The 24,188-nt window shown below is 39.7% G+C and overlaps 2 protein-coding genes across 7 annotated transcripts in view; both read left to right on the top strand.

Moving 5' to 3' along the window:
* Positions 1-1,514, top strand: part of rpl7l1 (ribosomal protein L7-like 1) — a 9,048-nt gene extending 7,534 nt beyond the window's left edge. Inside the window, exon 6 of the mRNA XM_030405597.1 lies at positions 703-1,514. Coding sequence (XP_030261457.1) covers positions 703-911 — 209 coding nt within the window. The 3' untranslated portion in view covers positions 912-1,514. The remainder of the gene's footprint in view (positions 1-702) is intronic.
* A 1,516-nt stretch (positions 1,515-3,030) lies between these two features.
* Positions 3,031-24,188, top strand: part of slc5a6a (solute carrier family 5 member 6a) — a 33,337-nt gene continuing 12,179 nt past the window's right edge. The window contains exons 1-16 of one of the 6 annotated variants that reach the window (XM_030405598.1): positions 3,031-3,234; positions 12,423-12,518; positions 14,098-14,323; positions 14,486-14,707; positions 15,160-15,225; positions 17,092-17,143; positions 17,319-17,386; positions 17,718-17,872; positions 17,999-18,139; positions 18,828-18,957; positions 19,060-19,148; positions 21,526-21,638; positions 21,773-21,840; positions 22,040-22,126; positions 22,269-22,444; positions 22,574-22,677. In XM_030405598.1, the coding sequence (XP_030261458.1) occupies positions 14,198-14,323; positions 14,486-14,707; positions 15,160-15,225; positions 17,092-17,143; positions 17,319-17,386; positions 17,718-17,872; positions 17,999-18,139; positions 18,828-18,957; positions 19,060-19,148; positions 21,526-21,638; positions 21,773-21,840; positions 22,040-22,126; positions 22,269-22,444; positions 22,574-22,677 (1,597 nt within the window). In that variant the 5' untranslated portion in view covers positions 3,031-3,234; positions 12,423-12,518; positions 14,098-14,197. Of the gene's footprint in view, positions 3,235-3,395; positions 4,043-12,422; positions 12,523-14,097; positions 14,324-14,485; positions 14,708-15,159; positions 15,226-17,091; positions 17,144-17,318; positions 17,387-17,717; positions 17,873-17,998; positions 18,140-18,827; positions 18,958-19,059; positions 19,149-21,525; positions 21,639-21,772; positions 21,841-22,039; positions 22,127-22,268; positions 22,445-22,573; positions 22,678-24,188 lie in introns of those variants that run through there. The other 5 variants (XM_030405600.1, XM_030405602.1, XM_030405599.1 and 2 more) reach the window with 5 other exon arrangements.

Genomic DNA, 24,188 nt, shown 5'->3' with positions numbered 1-24,188 from the left:
TCGGAAATACAGTCATTATTAAACCCGGCCCTGCTCTTCACAGTAGCTCCTCTTGACAAAATCGATCCACTGTTTCCTTACATTGTCGTCTGTAGGAAACTTAAATAAGCTAACAGCGCCGTCACCCTGCACACTGTGGCATCCAGGAAAGATGCAGGAGCGATGTGGAGGAGACATGACTGTTTAGCTGACTGGTTGACTGGTTAGCTAGCTGCAAACTATTGTCAGAGATGCTATCCAAGACTTGAGAGTGGGCGTAAAAATCACCGAAGCTAATGCGCTGAATGTATTTATAGCACTTCCGCAGCAGGGCCGGGTTTATGCAACGCGGCCATGATTTCTGACCCGCCCATTAAATCCTGAACACAGAAATGTTGAAACACAGTTTGTGAGCCTAGCTCCAAAATTCAATTCTAAATGGTTAAATGGCTTTTTACATGTTTTAAGGAAATACATTTTTGACCTTTTTTAATGTGTTTAGAAGAAAATGGTTGAATTTGCTTTACACAGACTTTAAGCTGTAAAGACAAGTGGGCTGTGTGTGTGTGTTCATGTATTCATGTTACTTAAATTAGTTAATTTTCTATTTAAGTATACTTGTCTTACTGGTCTTGTTTACTCTCTGCTACCGTCCTGTCCTTCATAAAATGCCTTCATGCCATTGTCCTCCTCCACATCTCTCACCATGTCCTCGTTTCTAAGGTAAACAGGGCATCATCTGTTTGGAGGACCTGATTCATGAGATCTATTCAGTTGGTAAGGGCTTCCGGGCTTCCAACAACTTCCTGTTGCCGTTCAAGCTGTCAGTGGCTCGTCACGCTGCCAGGGATAAGGCTGGGCTCCTGAAGGACCTGGGAAACCCTGGATTCCGGGGTACAGACATTAACTCTATTATCAGGCAACTGAACTGAGAATACACAGAGGGAAGATGGACGTTCACTGACAACTCCAAGGGTGCTTTATGTTATGAGGAGCAGATGCCAATTTATTTTGTTTCTTTGGCAGGAAAGCTTGTGGGTTTCACCTAGAGTAATACCTACTATACATTTACATGTACACTCATTGTGAGGTTACATTTAAAGCACAGTGGGAGACATCAGAAGGACCTAAAGAGGAGTCTTTTGCCTTACATTATGCTTGAAAAATACCATGTACTGCCCCAAACCTTGGACTGGTGGTAGCAGTTGCGCTCTTTGGTGAAAATGTAACTATTTTGAAAAACTTGTGAAATGTAAGATATCTATAAAGGGGGTTTAGTTGCTAAACCCCCTCATTCCTCATGGTGTCAGCAGAATGGATCAGTACTTGCTACATATGCAAGGTCAGTTATTTAATAATCGGGATGGACAGTCCTGCTTGCAAGAGCCAGCAGGCTACCAATAAATACACTTTTTCTGCATTCATAGTTTTCAATGTGAAAAGGTGTTAAGTCTGAAAAATCTGTTAAAACTGATTCATTGACTTGTGATTTACTGTTAATGCACTCATTTTTGAAATAAAGCAATAAAACATTTTTTTTTGCAATGACAATGTGTTTGACTGGAATGAGAGCACACCTGCTGAATTAAAATAATTTAGATATTCTGTGAAGATGGCAGTTCGGTTAGCAGAGGCACCTGCAAGTAGTATTGTGCAGGGTAAAGCAAAACTCACCAAAATGCAACCTAGGCATTTTTTGTGAATGTATGACTCAAAACTTTGTGTAAACTCATACTAGCGTGTCCCAACACTCGTACGCTAGCATCAAAATCGCTATTTTTAAATGACTAAGAAGGCTCAACACAAAATGAAACTTTGCTCGTAGTATCACCAGGGTCTCTACACATGAACACAAGCATTGAGAACATTGTTTGTGTACACAGAGTTTGCTGAAAAGAAGGTTTTTGCACCGCTGTCATGGCAGACAAAAAGTGCTGAGTGCGACCTAACGGGAAGGAAAGTAATGGTCGACCGCTCCTGTGAGGTCACACTCGGGGATCTGCATTTTTTGTCTGCCATGACGGCGGTGCGCCAAAGATACAGCTGCTAACGTGAGTTGTTCAAAAACCTTTTTAGTAAACTCTTTGTACACAAACAATGTTCTCAATGCTTGTGTTCATGTGTAGAGACCCTGGTGATACTAGGAGCAAAGTTTCATGTTGTGTCGAGCAATTTTGATGCTAGCGTGCGAGTGCCCCCGCACTCCATTGAAAATTTGCTTGCCCGAAAACGAAACTACGGTAAATCTTAAAAGTGCCTCTTTTGCTGTAATTATGCTTTCACACAATGATTTGACTCGTATACAATCACAAATAAGGTCTAGGTTGCTTTGTGGCGAGAGTTTTGCTTTAATCTGGAAATCTAGACACTGCAGGTCCCAATTTTTTTTCTGGTAGGTGTGACAAAGATCTGTATAAAACTCAAATTGACATAAATGTGCTTGACAATTAATGGCAATACAGTAGAAAATCACTGTATTGTCACCAGGATCTGATTCAAATAGTTCCTGGTTGAGGGGAACTACTCTTCCACCTGTGTCATAGTTACTGTCGTTACTGTATATGTAAAATACAGCTATGTGTAAGCAGTTGATATTGATGGCCCATGTGTGGAGCTCAATCGAAATACGGAAAATAATGGATAAAATTCAGTTGCAGTCTAAAGAAGAGAGGGTCTGCTAGTGCGAGACAGACCTCACGGAGTCCTTTGCCAATAGCTGCACTCTACGTGGATAACACAGTGCCAGTGTTAGTCATTGTCACAGAAAGTGGAACAGCGGTGTACATCTGCCCAGGCTTCAGTTTGTATGTTGATCAAACGGAGTTCACTGAATCACTGATCACTCAACCTTGTGAAGACGTGTTTTTCTTTGACACATTTCTTGCAGGTTTATCAGGAGAAACCACCCAAATGATTAGTTTCATTATTAGTAATACAGCAATTTAAGGAATTATACGAAGTAAATGGTTGTGTTTATACAGCCTTATCCCTGTGGCGTTACACGTATGTCACAATAATTCAATGAGACACATCATGAGTCACCAGCCCGAGGAGGGGGAAGAGTTGTGGCCACCTATATGCAGCTGCGCTGACACGACTGCGCACTGGGAGAAATGGTGGATTTCGTCGGCAGCGCCTCCTGGATGTCACTGATGTTTTCCCTAAAGACAAGCGTGTATATATGTGTCCTTGGCCGGATGGAGGATATCCCTGTCAAAATGTACTCACATTTGCTGGCGACGTTGAAAAGAACAGGTAAGACCAGACATCAACGTGTATGTGTTATATGGGGTGAGTTGAGCATTCTGTATAATCACAGCTATACAATCAATCAGTGGCCATTGCCATGGTGATTAATTACCATGACGACGATTTTCCCTGCCTACAGCTCAGCAGAGGTTACAGGCTGGCGTCATGATAAACGGGTAGCAGGGCACTTTTCCTTTTGATGTCATCCTGTTTCACACCACAGGCCGATCGTCGGCATTGCTGGAGTCATTTCTACAGTCAAACGGTCACTAGGCTTCTGCGTCACCTTCAATATAACACCGGTTCATTCTGTTTCTAATGAAAACCTGTGCTTCCAAATCACTAACATTTATTTGTGACTACCGAAGCACATCTCGTGTTTACCTTCGTCGCCAGAGAGGTCGAAATTATGGGATTTGAGAACAAAATTGACACAATTCTCAAATAATGACAAAACACATGTAATTACAATAGCAGTACAACATACAGTGACTGTCTTGTTTTAGCCTCGCATGACAGGGTTTTAACAAAATCACCAATATTAACCGCATTTATTGGACGGACTATGTAAGTATTTTTAAAAAAAATAAAACGATTCAAACTATGCAGGTGTGACAAAGCTGTTTAAGAGCGCCCAAAGACGTTTTTTCGACAGTGTGTGTAAATTGCTACTTTACGAGGAACACATGAATGCACCACCCAATGTAATGTCAAGGAGAGTGGGCGGTCTGTCAGCGGCTGACCCTGCGTACACGCTCTGTTGAGGGATACATCGCGGCTGCAGTCTGGTTTTGGCAGCAGGGAGTTATCGAAGGTAAGCCCTCAGCTAGGTACTCAATTCAAACGACAACAACGTGTAAGATGACGCTTTGTATGCGTGTCGTTGTCAGCTAGGGTGTAAGTTTGACATTGGTGCTCGCGGTAGCAGGATAAAGTTTTTTGTTACTGGTCAAACAGGACCATGTGGGTGCAGAGGGAAGTATCAGACTAGATTATGTGCCTGCCGGTTCTCTCAGGTTGCTGGTTCTTTAGGCTGTGATAAATAACGCCGATGCAGTGGTACAGAATAGTTGGCTAGTGTGTCGCCGTGTTGCGTTCACTGCAACAAGCTGTCCAGCCACATTAGCAAATGTAAGCCGGTTTGGCTAGCTCACTCAGCCGGCAGCTGACATTAATGACTCGTCGTAGCGCGTGAGAACTAATTGGCCGAATTGGTAGCACGTCTGTCTGTGTTCACTGCATGTTGGGACACAAGTTTGATTTGAAACTATACACAGTTATTTATCAGCGCACACAACTTGGGAGGACCGTGGTCGAGACTCATTTTGAGGCTGAACTAAGCAAATATTCGGTTTGGATGGACGAGCCCTCACCCTGTCCCGTGTCAACCAACACTTACAGCTATGAAACCTCCTGGCCCTGTGAAGGTGCACTGTGTTGTTTTGGGGGAGACAATTTCACCAGAAGAGAAAGATCAAAAGTGACATTTTATTTGTTTGTTTTTTTCAGGCATTTAAAAAAATAATAATAATGAAAGTCTCAGTACACAAGCTGAACATAAAGGACAACACAATTTGTACTGTGTTGCATTCTTTATATGTGGCGGACCCTGCCACCTTTCTAGCTTCAAACAGTGTTCTGGGACCTTATTTCAAATTTTAAGTGTACTTGTAGTTAAAGTGAGGAATCCATTTCAGGGAGCATGGTTTCATTTGAACCTTACTGGTGTGCATAAAAGTCAGTTCATTTTACACCATATTTAGATGAGCAAATGTACTGGTACTGACTTGGTATCCATTTCTCCTGGCCTCAATGTGGTTTGTGTTAATTTTCTCAGATTATCTTGAGATGTCTACAATGACCTTCCAGTTATCTGCTATGAGCAAGTATCAGATCCTCTGCAGGCTAATGATTACCCACAAGCTTTAAACAGATGCTGTTCCCTTAGTGTTATCAGATGTTGTGTTAACAATTGTTTCAAAAGACTAACCATGTTTGTCACATTTTGTTCAGCATTATTAGTCTCCAATGCAACAGCCCATGCATTCTTTTGTCAGTTAGCTCTGTATCTTTGCTGCATATGAAAACAAATTGTGATGCCAGATCTTATACCTCTTGTCTAACAGTCTGTGGTGTTGGTAGTTATTTCAAAGAGCAGGCCAGGGTTCAGCTGAAGGTTTAATGATTACTCAAATTATTGGCCTTTTGGTTGCTGAGCTACAAGCAGAGCTGGATCCCATGGGTGCACAACATCCAAAGATGGTGACCGTAAACAAGACAAGAGCTGTGCCTGTGAGGAAGCATGCAGGGTGCATTATGTATTGTTTTTTTTATTGTAATTGGTAAAATACATGGGGCTATAGGATTTGTTTCAATCTGACAAATCAGCTTCTTTTTTTTTTAAGCCAACAAGCTTCAGGTCAAAATGAAGTTTAAAGCAAAACCCCTTATTTCATATGTATCTTGGCTAAAAATATTATGGTACATTATCTTACTGTTATTGAATGCCTTTAACTGTAGGGGCCCTATAAAATCAGTTTTATATTTTCCCCAAGTTCCGTTTTATTTTTTCCCAAATTCCTTTTTTTCCATTTAAATTTTCGCAAATTCCGTTTTTTCAATTTTAATTTTTGGGAATCCGATTTTTTTTTTTTTACCTTTTACTCTTATTATACTACCAAAAACACTGTTTTTAATGTAAATGACTAAAATGTAAAAAAAAAAAGGAATAAAAATTACCATAAATGTATTGAGGCGACGAACTCATTTCCTCTGTACTGTACCGTACACTACATTGAATTGCATCAAAAACATTTTGACTTCATCATGTCTTCAAACAGTAGTATATTTTGTGTTTTTATGGGTTTCATTTGGGTTTCATTGAATAAAAACATGGTCAGCTCTCAGGCAGATCCAGTAAATGTTTGCATACCAAAATTGTTCTGAAAATTTAAGTTGTAAATATTAAAAAAAGATGACGACAAAATTAGAAATTATACTTGTGACGTTATGTCAACTTAGCATACTAACCAGCTAGCAGTGAAAACAACATACGTTCCTCTTCCGCACGAAAACAGCAATTCGGTGAAATTATGTCAAATTCCGCGATATTCTGCATTAAAAAATGGATTCCGTTTTAATCAGCCAATGCGTATGTCGTACATTCAAAAACCTTGTATCCCCAGATTCCCTGAATGGAGCTGAATCACTTTGCGAATGGCTACGCCCACTTCTGGTTAGAAAGTTTTTTAGCAAAATCGCAAAAACTGGAAAACCTACTTTTTTGAAGTCCTCCTTGGGATTTTGTCCGATCTGCGTGAAACTTGGCACATACACTCTTCAGCTCGATCTGATCTAAAGTTATCAAAAGAATTTTGCTCGGTCAAAAAATGTGCAAATTATTCATGAACAAATTTCTGTAGCTAGCTATACAAATGTAAACTGTTTGATATCTCGGTCAAACTAAATGCTGTGAACACAAAATTTGAGATCCTTGGTTGCCATGAGCCAGTCATCCTTTGGGGCCAACTTCCGTGGGCTCTGCGGTGCGTGGGGTCCGAGTCGTGCGCAGTTCTATTTATTATTATTATTATTATTATTATTATTATTATTATTATTATTATTATTATTATACAAGCCAACCTATTGTAAAATAAATAATTTTTTACAGTTGTCAGAGCTAACAATATTTATATATAATACAGTGATCTATGATCAACCGCATAGGTTTCCTAAGTTTGCTTTGATTGCCATTAGGTCTTAAAGAAGTCTTTCTACTGCAGAGACTGCACAGTTTTAACTTTCCAGTAGTGAAAGACGGTATTATATTTGAAATTGGTGAAGAGAAAGGGATGTTGTATTCTCTCTTGGTAAAAAAAGTATAAAACTTACAACACCCAAAATGTATTGAGCAGTATGAGACCAATAAACACTCCCACTGGTGGGTGTTTTTTGCTTACTCACACTGTGGTGTGACAGACCTGGTAATAAAATAAGCAAAAGTTTCTGTTGAAATGGTGGTGGACATTTGAAATGGGTAAACTTTATATTTGCCATTGGTTTGGTTTTTCATTGTCATGTAGACTATAGAGCAGCAATATTTTTTTCCTCATAAGTTGCCCAAGACATCTACAGTTACTACGTTACTTTTGTTTGGTCATGTAACGTTGCTTTGAGGGAAATTTCTCTGTTTTAAGTTGAGTGGAGGACCCGTGTAGTCCGATCGACAAACCCCCAATACGCAAAGCTGGCTTATCCGTTCACACTAGCCCCATTCACACTGGCTTTTGGGTGAGGCTTTAGTACGGCAATTCTCCGCCTCCGTCTCAGTGTGAATCTCTCAGAGGCGGCGAGGGGAGAAATTTTGCTCCGGCCCTGATCCGCCTCTGAAGGTAGTATCAGGGCCGTATTATTGGAGAACCAAACCAATGTGAACGGATAAGCCGGCTTTGCGCATCGGGGGGGGGGGGTCGATCGGACCGTCGTTAACTACGTGGGTCCTTCATTCATCTTACAGGGAAATGTCCCACAAGGCAATGTTACATGACTAAACAAAAGTAATGTAGTAACTTTAACTGTCTTTGGCAACTTGTATGAAGGAAAAAAATACCACAGATATACGTGGAGAGGCGTCTGTCCTCCTGTCTGTCCTCCCGCCTGTCTTACCAACTCTTCGTCACATTGCTGCACGTCTGTCATGTCAAACAGCGTCTGTCACCGGCAAAAAATTTTAACTCACAAAGTGTTGATGACAATAAATCACCGCGACGGTCAGCCCTCCCGATCGAGACTTCAGTAAACTTTCCCCCATTGAACAGCCCCGTCCCACGAGTGAGGGAGTCAGATTGACAGGGGGACACGGGGAAACACCTTGACCGTCAACGCCATGTTGGTACCGTCACGCCTCTCTAGGAGCCGCAGCACCGGCTTTCTGTGTGAATTCATGGTGGTTCATCTTTAAGGTGGAGCTGCTTTGCTCTGTGTGAATCACCATTGGGGGAGAATTGGCGAACTGTGGCTGCGGCTTTAATGCGTCTTCTGTGTGAATGGGGCTACTGTCATCATTCTGCAGTCTGTCCAGTGCAGCTGCAGATATTCCCGTGCACCACCTGGTCTGTCACCATCAAACAGCAGCTTTTTTTATTTTCCACCATTTACACACTAGACTGGGGTGTGGGAAAGACTGATGCCAGCAGCTCTGCTCAGACAACCTCATGTAATGTATAATTATTTTCCCTGTGTTGCCAGGCAACCGGGGCCCCCAACCCCCTTGTGTGTTTTGTGATGCTCATGTCACCACCACCATCAGGGGTCCTGGTTTTATTTATTTTTTTTTTATTTTTCCCTTTTTGTAGTTGGAGAGAAGACCAGAGTCAGAGATGAGTAACATAAATGAACATTAACCCACTTCAACTGATGAAGCATTGATTACATTTTCGAGTCGGGGACATTGTGATTAGGCCTGTCACGATTATATGTTTATCCACTTATCATATATACGTTATATATTAACTTTTGCTGACCTCAATATTGCAGATATTCGTGTTTGTTTACAGAAGAATCTCACCAATGTTTTAGCTAACATGGTGTCTGAATAACCAGCAGGGTTTTTCCACTCTGCTTATGATCTCAGTCATGCCTCCACCAGAGTTAAAGAATAATGTTTTAAACTGGTTTATAATGCCTAACTGAATGATTACACATGATATTACAATCCGTTGTGGTTTCAGTCATTCATGCTGTGAGTCTGACCACCAGCCGGGGCACAGCAATGTCAGGCTGTCCTTCTCCAAAATTTGAGTCAGTTCCAACTGAAAAAGTTGGCCAAATGCAATACCCTTATTAAAAAGTATGAGAAGACCTGTGTTTTTTACAGCACCACCTGAGTTGATCTGAATGTAGCCCAAGACTTTCATGCGACACCTTCTTTTTATGTATTGTTTCTTTGAGTTGCTGTTATTTTCATTTTGTCTATGTAAGATAATCTAAATATTTTTTCACATTCCAATTCCAATGTGTAAATATTAACAATTCAAAGTGAAATCCTCTTTGAAAAGATGTGCTTGCATTATTAAGCTGTTACATCATCATTACATCAGTGCCATTAAATGGTCTTTAAATTATCATTGATCGCAGTTATTCCCAGGACAATAGAATGTCCAACAAAAAAGTAATTTTCATGACAGTTCTACTTTTGATAACATTGGATGTGAGTAATAAATGTGTTGCCTGTTTTGTACACTGTTGCAATGGAAGTGCATAGCTCAAGTGAAATGGGCCTCGGCCAACTGGTGCAGAAGCAAATTGCTTGCTGTGAGTCATGTTTCTTACTGTTGAATATTCCTAAAGTATTGTCTATTGCAGCAGCAATAGTCTATTGTAGTAGCCTTTGGGTTTACTGTTGATCCTGTTAACATGGAGTGTTCTCACGCAGCATTACACCAGATGGCCAAGCTGAATACTTTTTTTAAATGTAAATGCAGTTTTGATTGTCCTTTACACTATACCTTGTCATGTAGTATGGGAATGGTCTATATTTTAGAAGACTGTCAGCCTGTTAAGGCTATACCATTACATTGTCCGTGCTGTGAAGGTCAGTTCAGTTGGGCTGAGTTGCTCTGAGGTCTGGTTGTGAGAGAGGGCAGCACATGGTTAAAGGGGGATATCCATTTTGCATTTCATAATGTAAATCTCATTCCTTTCAAACTGCTTTCCATGCCAGGATTTCTGTCAGTGGGGGACAGATTTGAAACTCTGAATTTTGAAACTAAAGGAGAAACATAACAACACAGCCCAAACCAACCTGGGCAGGAACAGTCAGCCAATTGCGTGCTCTGCCAAATACAACAGGTGGAGTTATTAAAGACCAGGCACAGATGGCAGTCTCTGATTTCACTGAGAAAGAATTATACAACTTATTATTATTATTATTATTATTATTATTATTATTATTTACAAGCCAACCTACTGTAAAATAATTTTTACAGTTGTCAGAGCTAACAATATTTATATATAGGCTAATACAGTGATTTATGTTCAACTGAATAGGTTTCCTAAGTTTGCTTTGATTGCCATTAGGTCTTAAATAGAATAGAATAGAATGACTTTAATGATCCCAGACTGGGAAATTATTTTTGTTACAGCAGTAGTGGGTCAGCAAATAAAACACTTAAAACACATAAATAGAATCCAATATATGCATAGTGTATATATACAGTGCACAGTGTGCTATAAACAATAAACAATAATAATATATACAACAAAGCAAAATATACTATAACAATAATAATATATACAACAAAACAGTAGAGAGACCAGAGTTCTCTGTCAGGCAGAGGTGAGAGAGAGGAGAAAGAAGTCTTTCTACTGCAGAGACTGCACAGTTTTATCCAAGGGCCATCTTTCCAGTATTTAAAGACAGTATTATATTTGAAATTGGTGAAGAGAAAGGGATGTGGTATTCTCTCTTGGTAAAAAAAGTATAAAACTTGCAACACCCAAAATGCATTGAGCAGTATGAGACCAATAAACACTACCACTGGTGGGTGGTTTTTGCTACATTACCAACACTGTGGTGTGACAGACCTGGTAATAAAATAAGCACAAGTTTCTGTTGAAATGGTGGTGGACATTTGAAATGGGTAAACTTTATATTTGCCATTGGTTTGGTTTTTCATTGTCATGTAGACTATAGAGCAGCTTTTAAAAACACTTTGCTGCATTCTCAAGGTGTACTGTAGTGACAGGGAGTGTCCCACACCTTAACTGCACAGGCAGAAGTCAGTATGGCATTTTAAGGAGATGTACCTTGAACATTTTCTGTGGACCATGCACTGTGAAACTGCCTCGCTTCTATTTATAAACCCTGGGGGGATATTATTCCAGTGCACTTATTTATTTAATTTAGTTGTCTTGCATTGATTCTGCCCATTTAAGAATGGCAAGAGTGGAGGTGTTATCATTGCTGCCAAGCAGTGCAACAAAGGGCTGTTGGCAAAAGTTTCTGTGAAACCGCAGACCAATGTAGGTAGACTTTAAATTTTGATTTAGTGATGGATATTTATAATGAATGAGTGAGCCTTCAAATTGAAACTCTGTATCCTAACTTCAGTAAGCACTGCTTTTGAATTGAACCAGTTGCTTCTGTTCACAACCAGTCATCCTCAGGTACATTAGAGGCAGTAATGAGTTGGATTTCATATGGTCATATGTCTCTGCAAGTCCTTGATCAAACCAACAGTAGTATCACAGAGACAGGCCTGTCTGTACAGAACACTGCTGAACACAAGAGCATAATCCCAGTCTCGCATATGAAAGTCCTAGCAGATTTGTTCTTTGGTTGCTACAGAGACAAAGTTTTCTGACACGTAGGTGTTGCTTAAATGAGAACTCCAAAAGCTGCACTCAGTGATGGTGCAGAGAACTTAGTACTTAGTGAAGAACAGCTCAACAATTATGCTTGTGTGAGAGCATAGCTTAATCAACAATGTTGCTACTCAGATTTTCTTGGCATTCCAACAAAAACCTCTAATCTCTCCTTGTTTAGGTTATGACACTGAGCACTGACTGCAAAGTCCCGGCTTGCATCTGTATTGGACCTTTTGTTGTGTTTATTTCCTGTCCATATAGCTATTGTTTGTAGTGTATGTATGTATTATGTATGTATGTATGTATGTATGTATAATTTGCTGATGCTACCTCATCAGCTGGAAAGGGAAAAAAAAGGGTTTTTTTTTTCTCATCATTCCATTTGCCCATCTTTTCATTTTAGCATTTATTTTATCATTTCACTCTCAGCTCACCTCTCTGCAGTCAGCTTCTCCTTTGCTCCTCCTACTCGTGAGTTGAGTTGGAGACTGCAGTGCAAACACACTGTGAAATAGAATATGGTCTTGTGTGTAGTAGAATGGGAGCATTTCATAAGAACACAGCAAGGAGCTGAAAACAAAAACCTGTGCCCTGAAGTGAAAAAGGCAAAGAACAGGCTTATGTATCTACTGTAAAAACATACCTTAGGATTGGGTGTTGTTTGGCGAAAATTATCTGAACCCAAAAGAAAAGAAACGGCAGTGTTTGGAAAAACATTGCATCGCAGGTATTGAATCATTTGTAACAATATTGTGATGGGTTATTTTTCTCAGGCATGTCATACATATGGTAAATGATGTTGCCAAATTTCTCCTTTGCCTCCACAGTGACTGTGATTGGAGGTTGTGATAGAGATACTCCTCTCCAGTGAGGCTTAAGTCTGAGTGGCCAGTATGTGTGAGCCAGCCAACAGCCTGATCTAAGTAGGTACAGTAAGTTCTTTACAGTTTTTTCTTTTTGTAGCTTTTTCTGTCATATTCAGTTGTGGGCAGTGTTGTTCAACTTAGAAATTGCATTGAGTAATTATGAGATTTTCTGTACAGTTATTCTGACACACATCTAAAGTGGTCCTTAATTATACCAGTTGAGAGTAGATTGTGATTGTAAAGTGTGTTTCTGTGAAGGAAGAGGTAAATGTGTACTTCTATTTCTCATTTAGATTGCTTCTCAAATTGAATCTCTTGAATACAGTAAAGAAACATGTTGTTCAGCTTCGGTTTTACTGTTAGTGGTGTCCAAAGTCCAAAATGGTACATTCAGTGACTTTTTTAAAAATCTTTGGCAAAAATGTTTCTGTTTAAAACAATTGTTGTAATGTTTTAAAGTTGATTTGGGGATTTATTTACATAGTAAACCAGTTTTGTTTTTTTTTAACTTGAGACTTTGGGGTCATTCTGCCCTGATACACATCTTTTCCTTGCACATGAATCAGCCCTGTACTGTGTGTGTACTTAGAATATTAAATGACATTTTATAGACAAGACAAATACCATGGTGGCTTTGTTACAGTTAAATCACTTGTTTCAGATAAGATTACCTTTGTACAAAGTGTTTTGTACAATGTCACTCTTTTACTTCCTCACAGTCTTTGAGCCTTTCATGAAGCTGTTCAGTCACACATACTGACATAGTTTCTTGTTGACGATTCCTGCTTGAACTCCTCAGTCTTTCTTGCTCTCTTTGTCTCATCTCTTATGCAACTTTGTTTTATCTGACTTAATGAGGGTTTTTCATGGTGTTTATAAAAGAAGACAGTTAAATAGTTTATAAGCTAGTGTGTGAGGCAGGGGTTTTCCACACGGTAATTATTGTAATCAAACGTGGTGATTTGTTCTATAGCATTCTGTTCAAAAAACAAGTTAGTCACATTTGTTGGTGTTAAGGGTACTTGGCACTCATTTGACAGGGGCTGTGGGGCAACATCAGAGCAATCCAACAACTGATGTTTTTAAATGGGGAAAAAGTCTCTGATAGCAATACCTTATGTAATTCATTACAAGAACCCATTTTAGTGATGTGATACTCATGTAGATCTTTGCATAAAATGTTCAATGAAAAATCGGAAGACTATTCTATTCATAATACCTTTTTTGTCCTTCTGTAGCTGTAGCCTAGACTGTTTGAAAGCTTAGCTAATCTTATAGTAATTAAATTCCCGTCTGTAAGATATCCAGCATATAATTCCCACGTTCCACCTAACCACCACCCTGGTGTAATCCTGCTATTGCAATTACAAGTGGAAGTCTTGCATTTAAAACAAAGCTCTTAAATTCGGTTTTATTTCTAAAAAAAAAAAAAAAAAGGTTTTTGTCTAGAGAAGAACATATTTCTTCTCTCCTACGTGGTGTTTTGAACATTTTTGTTACAAAATGGAAAGAAATATAGAAATATTTCTTTGTCTTTAGAATGAGATGGAGAGATTCTGCTGCGATTCCGTGTCATGGCACAGTCCTGCATTTCCCCCTCCTCACTTACTTTCTCTGCTTGTTCTTCTTCCTCCAGCTTTATGAGTCTCCCTATGGGTGAAGAACTTATTTTGACGTTGTGATCAGGCCCAGAGTCCGTGCTTCCAACAGCCTTTATCCCCCTGTCCAGTATTATAATGGGGGAGGTAGTCCAAATGCACTTCACCACGGTGGACTACATCATCTTTGCCTTGCTGTTGGTGGCCTCAGCTGGCATTGGCCTCTTTTATGCCTTCTCCGGTGGGCGCCAGCGCACAACACAGGTAGACTCTGGGGTTTAGACAAAATATAGATTTAATTTCAATATAATTCCTGAGAGTACTTATCTTGGATTCATTCTTAAGGGTCAATTTCAAACTCAATTTTTTTTTTAAAAAGAAAAGACTTCTGTCCCTCAAATGTTTGACACCAATTATATGTTATAGGAGTTCCTGATGGCCGACCGCTCCATGAGCTGCCTGCCAGTGTCCCTGTCGCTGCTGGCCACTTTCCAGTCGGCTGTTGCCATCCTGGGTGCTCCGTCTGAGGTGTACACCTTTGGGACTCAGTACTGGTTCTTGGGCTGCTCCTACTTTTTGGGCCTTCTCATCCCAGCTCATGTTTTCATACCAGTCTTCTACAGACTGCGGCTGTCTAGCGCGTATGAGGTACACACAGCATGCACACATAGTTTGATGTGACTGTACCATTACGGTGGATTGTTGATTTAACTCAACTGTAATATCCTTTTTTCTGTTTTTCACCCAGTCAACACTGTTGCCTTTCTCAAGTATGATCTCGGAGCTTAACGTTCTTATCTGTCCCCTTATCTGCGTGTCCTGTTAATGTTCAACAGAAATAAGTGTTCTTTTCTCAGGACTGGGCATCTTTAAAGGGTCTTAATCTGCAGTCAGACTAGTCATGAACCTCTATGACGGTGCTGTAGTACTGTACTGTTAACAAACAATGAGTTGAGTTAATAATGTGAACCTAGACTGCTCATGAGAATAAACATACTCAGCACTGTATATTTGAGATTGACTCTGAGACTATATTTTAATCAGCCTTTTGATTTTCTTTTTTCTTTTTCTTCCCCTTGGACATTCCCTCCCCTCAACAGTATTTGGAGCTGCGCTTCAACAAGACGGTTCGCATATGCGGAACAGTGACATTCATCTTTCAGATGGTATCTTTTATTATACTTTCTTTGTACATTAGTGTTTATTATTAGTTAACAGCTCAGCCAAGTCCTTAAGTGTTTACACACCTTGCTTTCAAGAGCATGGCTCCTCCTCCATGTGTAGATACACACTTCTTTCTGCGCAGTTAGCTGGTGTAGCTTGGTAGAAAGAAAGTGGTTCCTTTCTGAAACTGCTGCCAGCAAGTTCTATAGATGATCTTGAGTAACCAGGTCATAAATTATGTTTTTTAAGCACTTTGAAGAAGCCAAGAGCCATCTAGTTCCATTATATTGAAGAGAAGGCAGACATCTCTACAGCCAATATCTCCAAAGTTACTTCAATAACTCACACCAAACAATCTATATGGATAAATGGCACTACAAGTAGGAGGAAATACGTGTACTTCTGGGCTTCCTTTAATTGACAGAGAAATGCATCTTTATTGCAAGTAGTCTGCAACTCGAGTCACTGGTGAGACAGTAATGCATTAAGCAAGAAAGGTAATCATCTACAATTATTGCAATAACAAGCCAATGAAACAAGTTTATTGGAAAGCAGTGCTTATGAGGTTAACGCCTTCTATACTTTATCCAAAAAAGCAGTCTGTGTTAAGTAATGTCATCAACTCATTACTTCAATACAATAACAGATCAGTACAACAGTGAATTCTGAATGATGGTGGATACCTGAAAATGGCTGACACCCATACTGGAGTGTAAAAAAAAATCTGATAACTGATATATCAGATTGAATTTTGAATACAAAAAAAATTAAGTTTTACTAATATGTCTAAAGTTATATGGGGCATTTTGAAACTCTGACATTAAGTATTTTTGCAAGCCATGTCTACATGAATTTAGCTTATATTGTACAAATAAAGAATTTATTGTAATCTTTTATATTTAGGTAATTGCTAGGTGTTTAAGCAGCATTATAAGTAAATTCACTGGAAAAACATGATTTGAAATGCACCTCTCTGATGCCCTCTTAATGTTAACTCATAACATTATCAAAAAATGTTGCTTTCGTAATATTTTTTTTTTGTTTATAATGGGCACAAACAGTCAAAAGCTGACTAATGCATCTGCTATACTGAACGTAATGTAGGTAAATCCAATGAAAAAATGCCTGGTGTGCTGCTGTGAGTATAGCCTTCATTTACTTCAAGGTCAGCAATGCATTTCACTAAGCACTATTCCCTAATATCCCACACTTCAACCCACAAAGCAACATTACAGGACTAGACAACAGTAATGTGGTAACTTGTAGTGACTTTGGCAACTTTTCGTGAGGGAAAAAAACATTGAAAAGTGTCTGCTATCCTGTCTGTCCCGGTAGCAAAGCCAGGTGGCTCCAGCAGTTGAATAGCGGTGATGCAATTCAAAGCAGAAATCTTGAACTCACTCTGTGTTTGTCTCCTTCCACTATCATGTTGTTGGTCTTGAAAAAATAACCGCGGCAGTCAGCAGTCAGACCAAGAATTCAATGAACTTTCCCCCAGAAAACAGCATCCCTCCCCGCGAGTGACAGTCACACATCATTTCTATATAAAACCAAGTCATATTCCCTGCACTTTATTAGGAAAAATAAAAGTGTTAACATTAGCATCGATATGCCACATTTTTGCCAATAATGATTATTCTCAGAATGGCTGTAATCAGTCGATTATATCACTGGAAGATTAATTGGTCGGGTCCTAATACTAGGGTCAACCCTATTTTTCTGAAAACGTTGATGCTTCTGAAGTCACAGAAGGTTTTACAGGTGAGTATAATCTGACACGTGTTAGCCTGTTATCTCCAAACCGTGACCTGAGTTCAGTTATGCTTTGGTGAGTCAGCCTGTCCTGCAATATTTTTTCTCTTCTGCAGGTCATTTATATGGGGGTGGTCCTGTATGCTCCAGCCTTAGCACTCAATGCAGGTAAGAGTAGCATATTTTACAACAGGTCCCCATTACACCACATCTTACACCAACAGGACCCCATAGTTGATCATTGTATTGAATACAGGGCCAATTGTAGGTACATATAGTTGACCTGCGAAACTGAGTAACCTGTTTCATTGTTTATTAACCCTTTCGCTCCATTGACTTGCAGTGACAGGTTTTGACCTATGGGGAGCAGTGCTGGCCATGGGATTGGTGAGCACTTTATACACTGCTCTGGTGAGTCCCTTTTCTTCATCCAAACTAAATGATAATATCAGGAAATAAAAGGGGAACTTTACAGCACTCAGGAGGTTCTGTAAGTAGACAACAAAACATCAACCCTGGACAACAAAACTTCCACCTGAACTTGACTGGAAATATTCCCCAAAACCTTTTTATCACTTTTTTTTCTTTCATCCTCATCTCAGGTATTTGTAGGAACAATAAATGTTACTCATTTGATATGTTGTCAGTATGTGAAGGCACTTATTTATGCACAACTTTACAGAAATGTTTTAATGTTGAATACGATGAAACTGAAAATTAATCCCTTACACCTATGTTCCAGGGGGGTCTGAAGGCAGTGATCTGGACTGATGTGTTCCAGACGGTGGTGATGTTTGCAGGCCAGACCGCAGTCATCGTGGTTGGGGCCAGCCAGGCAGGAGGCATGGGAGCGGTGTGGAAGAAAGCAGTCAATGGCAGCCGCATTGCTGGTCTAGAGTAAGTAGTAGTAATAATTGACACTTTTACATGTTGTAATTGGTATTGGCAGAGAATGTTGCTAAGAATTCCTTTTTGAAATCAGTACTTAATTGTTCATATTGTTTTCATTTTTTGCCTGTGTAGCCTGAACCCCAACCCTCTGGAGCGTCACACCTTCTGGACGCTCGGTGTAGGGGGAGTCTTCCTGATGCTGGCTCTGTATGGGGTCAACCAGGCCCAGGTCCAGAGATACCTCAGTTCTCGTACAGAGAAAGAGGCCATCATGTGAGTACCACCGATGTCTCACAACATGCTTGGCTAAGCATAGCTGTTTTTAAAAGAACATGGTGCAGTGATTGTACTGTTAATGATGACCCTTATTAAAGGCCCCATGTTGTTGCAAGGGAGATTATCTTTGATTAAAGAGATGTTTTCTATACTATGGAAGTATCAAAATGCTCAGAAATGCAGAGAAATGCACACAGCCTGTATTCACCACTCTTAGCCATGACAGCAACATGGTTACAAAAAACCTTGAGCGCTGATGCAGAAACACAGTGGGCAGTGCCTGCTTGGGTCAGTGTGAGCTGACCAACCAGAGCACACTGAATGCTCCATTTTAGTTCCTGTGTCTTAAAACACCCTCCAGAAAAGACCAGACAGAGGGTGAATAGAAGCACTGAAGCAATGGACAGTTTAAAAAAACTATGTTTTTTTGAACATGAAGCGTGTGAAAATATTTCAGGTTAATCTGCAGTTGTAATCCTAAACACTTTTTAATAGGCTTTTAATTTTATTTACAAAAACTGTCATAGTTCTTCAGTATTCTACAACATTGATATTGTTTTCTTTGTTTGTTACTTGTCATTTTTTCCTTTTATAATGCTGGCCATCTTTGTGCCCATTGTTGACAGTGTTTGTAGCCGTGGAAACTTTATAACCATGTTTATCTTCACATCTCATGTCCCTACAGGTCCTGTTACGTAGTTTTCCCGTGCCAGCAGATAGTCTTGTGTTTGGGCTGTTTGATGGGTCTGGTCATGTTTGCTCGCTATGGAGAGGACAGCCCTTTGGACAAGGGCTACGTCCAAACTAATGATCAGGCAAACACTAATTTGCTTTCATGATTCTTCAGATTGTAGTAAATTTACAGTGTTTTGTTATTCTTTGGTCTGGAGGTGCAAACGTTTGGTTTGTTCGTGCAGATGGTGCTATACTTTGTGATGGATGTGTTTAGGGATCTGCCCGGGCTTCCAGGACTGTTTGTGGCCTGTCTCTTCAGTGGAGCTCTCAGGTAAAGAGCAGAGTTGGGAGTAAATACTGTTGAATACTTGCTTGTGGTTGGTTCACTGTCAGTCAATATGTAGTTGGTTACAACCCTGGATGATATAACAGTGAAGCTAATACAGAGCTTGTCCAACTTCTATGAGGTATTTCATAGGATATTGCTTGAGTATTTTATAATCCCTGGCTTCACCCAAGTAAATCCTAAAAGAATAAAACCTGACAATAACATACCTGGTTGACAGGCTAGATTATTTTATGTGGTACTGTTTAAACTTGTCAGGGTAGACAGCAAATTGTAATTTTGTACAGATATGTTGTAGTGATTTTGTTTTATGCATTTTAATTGATTATAAGTGATTATTTTACCTCAAAAATGATTTCCATAGAACCCACTCAATACTTCAGAAATGCAGGTAGTGCACTCTGCAATCTCACAAGCAAGTCTTTACTTGATATAGCCCTTTTACTTTAGCTTTCAAACAGTAATTGTGCTGAATCAGTCCCATAGCACACTGGTGACCAAACCAGGGTGTAATTACAACTAAAGTGCCAAAGTGTACTTGCTGTGTGTTACTTTGCAAATTTCACAACTGTTACAGAAATAAACACACCACAAAGACACCAGCCAGCTTGCTAACTATCTTTTACACTATGTGCCTGCATGAGAGGAAATGTTCATAACACAAGGTGGTGGCAGTTTTTATTTGTCATTTTAAAAAGAAACCAGAAGGCTCAGGAATGCGAATATAGAAACTGCTACGGTAAAGCGGCATTTTATGGCATCAGTCTTGCTAATATAGCCACTTATAAAGAGAACACAAGAACGCGTCTGATAAAAGTTGCAAATGGCACTGGTGAAGAGGTGGAGGCAAAAAATGAGGAAAAAACAAAAAAAACATTAGATGGGTGATGTTATGGGGCCAGTTGTTCAAAACATTTAATCTGGATCAAAATGATCCGTATTTGGAAATCCCATTTTTTGCTATCCAGGATCAGGTAATCTGTCTTACTTTTATGCCGGTTTTTCAAAGAAACATTGGATTGGATCACCTTGATCCAGATACACAGTTTCAAGATTACCAAATCCGGATTACCAGTGCTCTAAACCAACCGATCGGATGGCATAATATTAGGAGACAGTGCCTATCCACTCCTACCATGGCTGATGACTCCTTTTCTTGCAGCAAACACACCTGCGCGGGCACGCTTAAACACTGCTCATTGCAAAACAAGATGCGCAATTGAGCGTTTTTAAATTGAGTTCTGAAGAGATGCTTTGCATGCCTTAACTACTTGCGAGTGGAACCACAGGGAGCATGCAACATAATACTTGCGTGTATTGTCCTGCACAACATAGCTACCAGGTGCAATGTCCCTCTCTGTGATGGCGTTTATGATGCACCTGAGCCTGTTGAAGAAGCCAGACCAACCTCTGGCGTTCTGTCAGAATGAGAGATTGACTGGACGTGTAGTAAGGGATGCCATTGTTAGACATTATTTTTGACAGTTTCATCTCTGATGATTGTTTCTTTGAAATGTATATACAGTGATGAATGACAGAAAAATGTTATATATTATTTTTGTTATTAAAATCTGTTTGGGGGAATTGTTTTATGGGGACAAGATTATTTTGATTCTTACTTTACTATACTGAAAGACTTATTTGGTAGCCTATGTCTACTTTATCTACTTTATCACTGTAACGGTTAAACAAGTCAAGTGCAAAATATAAGTAAAAGTATTATACACTAAATGATTAAATTTATTATTTGACCAATTTTAAAGTTTTACTACATTTTCTTCCTGAACCTTAAAATCCTACCTCCAGTTGGGGTCAGGATAATCCAGTTTTTTTGGATCAAAGTTATCCAAATCCTACTGAAATGTTTTGAACAACACAAACTGAAGGTTTGATCCAGATTCAAACTAGGATTGGATTCCGTGATCTAATCCGATTTCAGAATCCTTCTTTCCCTTTTGAACAACCCATTTTCAAGATTTGATCCAATCCAATAACCAAAATCCGATCGGATTACCTTTGAACAACTGGCCCATGGATACAACATGGAACCGGGCTCAGGAGGCTTTCCATTTCCTTTCTCTATCTCTTAATAATCTTGGACTGATTTGCTTAGCTGAACAGCCAATAAGAAGGATTTCTCTCACTGTTGGACTCACTGCTGTAGATCCATCCAGCCTTGTCAACTGTAATGCCAACAACTTCTGGCCTACTAGTGCCAACAGTGCGGGAAACGCGTCAAGAACTAGGTCCACAGTTGCTCACTGCCGGCCCATTGTTAGCCACTGACTGACCATCAGCCTGGTGTGTCAGGGCCCCTACAGATCTGTTATTCACTCAATCCAGCTTTTCTGTCTTCATCCAGCACCATCTCCTCAGCCTTTAACTCCCTTGCAACAGTTACCATGGAAGACCTGATTAAACCATATTTTCCAAACATGACTGAAGCTAAAGCCACACTACTGTCCAAGGGACTTGGTAAGCCAACTGCTTTAATTGTTTTCCCTTTTCAATGCATTTTATATATTTGGGGGGTGTATGTAACAGTCAGTTGGCAGTAAGTTGTTCAGATGACCTCTAAATATTTCTTTGTCATCTGCTTGGTCACACAGCTTTGGTCTATGGCCTGGTGTGTCTGGCTATGGCCTACATCGCCTCTCGAATGGGATCTGTGCTGCAGGTAAGGAACTAGTTGCTCATGCTCAAAAAGTGTTTTTTTAATTGCAGCAGTGACACATAAAATATTCTTATGATGATCTGCATAGTAAAAAATGTCTATTTTACTTGTTACTTTAGAAAATCAATTTCATCAGTTCAGCACAGTTGACTAGCCCTCATGTTATAAGCACCTGAAGATCATGCTCTGTCTGTATCCTCAGGCAGCCTTCAGTATCTTTGGTATGGTGGGGGGTCCTCTGCTGGGCGTCTTCTGTCTTGGGATGTTCTTTCCCTGGGCAAACCCTACAGTGAGTCTTTTCAGTTTATTCTGTCTCCATATTCATTTTGGTTTTGTTTTTTTTGTTTTTTCAAAAGCATAGAGGACTACATATCTGTTGTGAGTTGAGGCTTAAACAAACCCGCCTGTTCTCTCTTCTGTCGCCTCCTCAGGGTGCAGTGGTTGGATTGGTAGCAGGCCTAGTCATGGCCTTCTGGATCGGCATTGGCAGCTTTGTGATGCGTATGCCTGGTCCCACCCCTTTGCCACCACTCAACACCACTGCTTCACCCTTGTTTGATAACATGACCACTAGTGTCATGACTACATTGGTCACAGCCAAGCCAAGGTAATACATGATCTGAAGAACAACTATCATAGATACTGTCTGTGTTGGCTCCATTACTTTAAGTGGACACTTTTGTCATCACATCAGCCCTAAGTCATCTTTGTCTTGAATCTACCCTCTTTTCTTCAGGCCAACGGGTGTGGAGGCGCTCTACTCGTTGTCCTACTTGTGGTACAGTGCTCACAACTCAACCACTGTAGTGGTGGTGGGACTGATAGTCAGCCTGCTAACAGGTACACACAATTATACTAGTCACAACAGCTTCTAAATCAACAATGTCACCCTTACAGTGACCTTTTTTTATTAATTTTTTTTAACTATCTTTTTTTAACTTTTATTTGTGACAACAGAACAAGTCATTCATCATTCATTAAGGAAACAAAATATGACCACAGCTTTCTGCTGTAACAAAGTGATAACATATATAACAAAATCGTATATAAAGAACAAAACAAACAAACAAGACACTAAGCATAAAGACAAACAAAAAACACTGAATATCTTAAAGAGAAAAAAAAGGGGGGGGGGTGTGTGTGGGGGGGGGGGGTTCGCTATATCAGTGATTGTTTATGCTTAGTCCTAATTTACTCCAATACTTATTATTGCTGGCCAGTCACTGCTAAAGAATCTGCTAAGGGGGGACCACTCTTTAACAAAATCCTCCGGGGTTGCTTGAAGTACATGAGATAACCATTCATATGGAAGAAATTATAGTAATTTATCATACCATATAGATATTGTAGGAGGATGTACATCAAGCCAAACCTGCAGGATCGAAAGACGTGCAGCATACAACATAATATTTAACAATTTTACATTTTGACCAGACAAGGAAAAAGGGCTGATGCCAAAAATACACTGTTTAGGATCCATTGCTATTCTGATGCCAAGGAGGTTCTCTATCTCTGTTTGAACAGTAGACCAGAATATTTTAATCGATGGGCATGACCATATTAAATGAAAGTAAGTGCCTGGTTGTTTTTGACACTTCCTGCATGTTGCAGAACATGAGTTGTCATATTTACTACATATTTCAGGAGTCACATGCAGTTTATTGATTATCTTAAATTGTGTTTCATGCGATTTGTCTGATCTAGTAATTCTTTTGGCATTATACACAACTTTACGCCAGGTCTGGTCATCTAGGTGAATACCCAAGTCTCTTTCCCAGCTATTTTTAATATTTATTGTAGTCTCATCATTCATAAGCAGCTGGTTATCTATCTATCTATCTATCTATCTATCTATCTATCTATCTATCTATCTATCTATCTATCTATCGTCACTTTCTTATTAATAGTTGCTGCTTTTGTGATAAGACTATCAAGAATATTCAGCTTTCTGCCACTTTTGTAATGTGGAATAGAGTTTAGATAACTCCTGATTTGTAAGTAACGATAAAAATGTATTTGAGAGAGATTGAACTCTTCCTGTAGTTGCTGAAACGACTTTAGTGCATCGCCCAGATACAGATAATCCATCCATATTTAGGCTGAATATCGATATACGATATATATCCCGATATTTTTATGCAAAGTGAGAGCAAATGTTCAGTCAAAGCCAAATATGACATGTGGGTGGGAATTTCGTCATTTCAGGGGCAAGTCCATTTGGCCTTCACTTTTTTTTTTGTCAGGGGCACCAAGGCCACATGACAGGGCACAAAGGCCACTGAGTAAAATGTGTTGATTTACCTTTCAGACTGATACCACAACATCCTAATTTATAATAAGACATGGAATAT

Source organism: Sparus aurata, chromosome 22, assembly GCF_900880675.1.
Source record: "Sparus aurata chromosome 22, fSpaAur1.1, whole genome shotgun sequence".
Classification (NCBI taxonomy): domain Eukaryota; kingdom Metazoa; phylum Chordata; class Actinopteri; order Spariformes; family Sparidae; genus Sparus; species Sparus aurata.
Note: the sequence above shows the minus strand (reverse complement) of the source record. Positions and strands in the feature narration are given on the sequence as shown.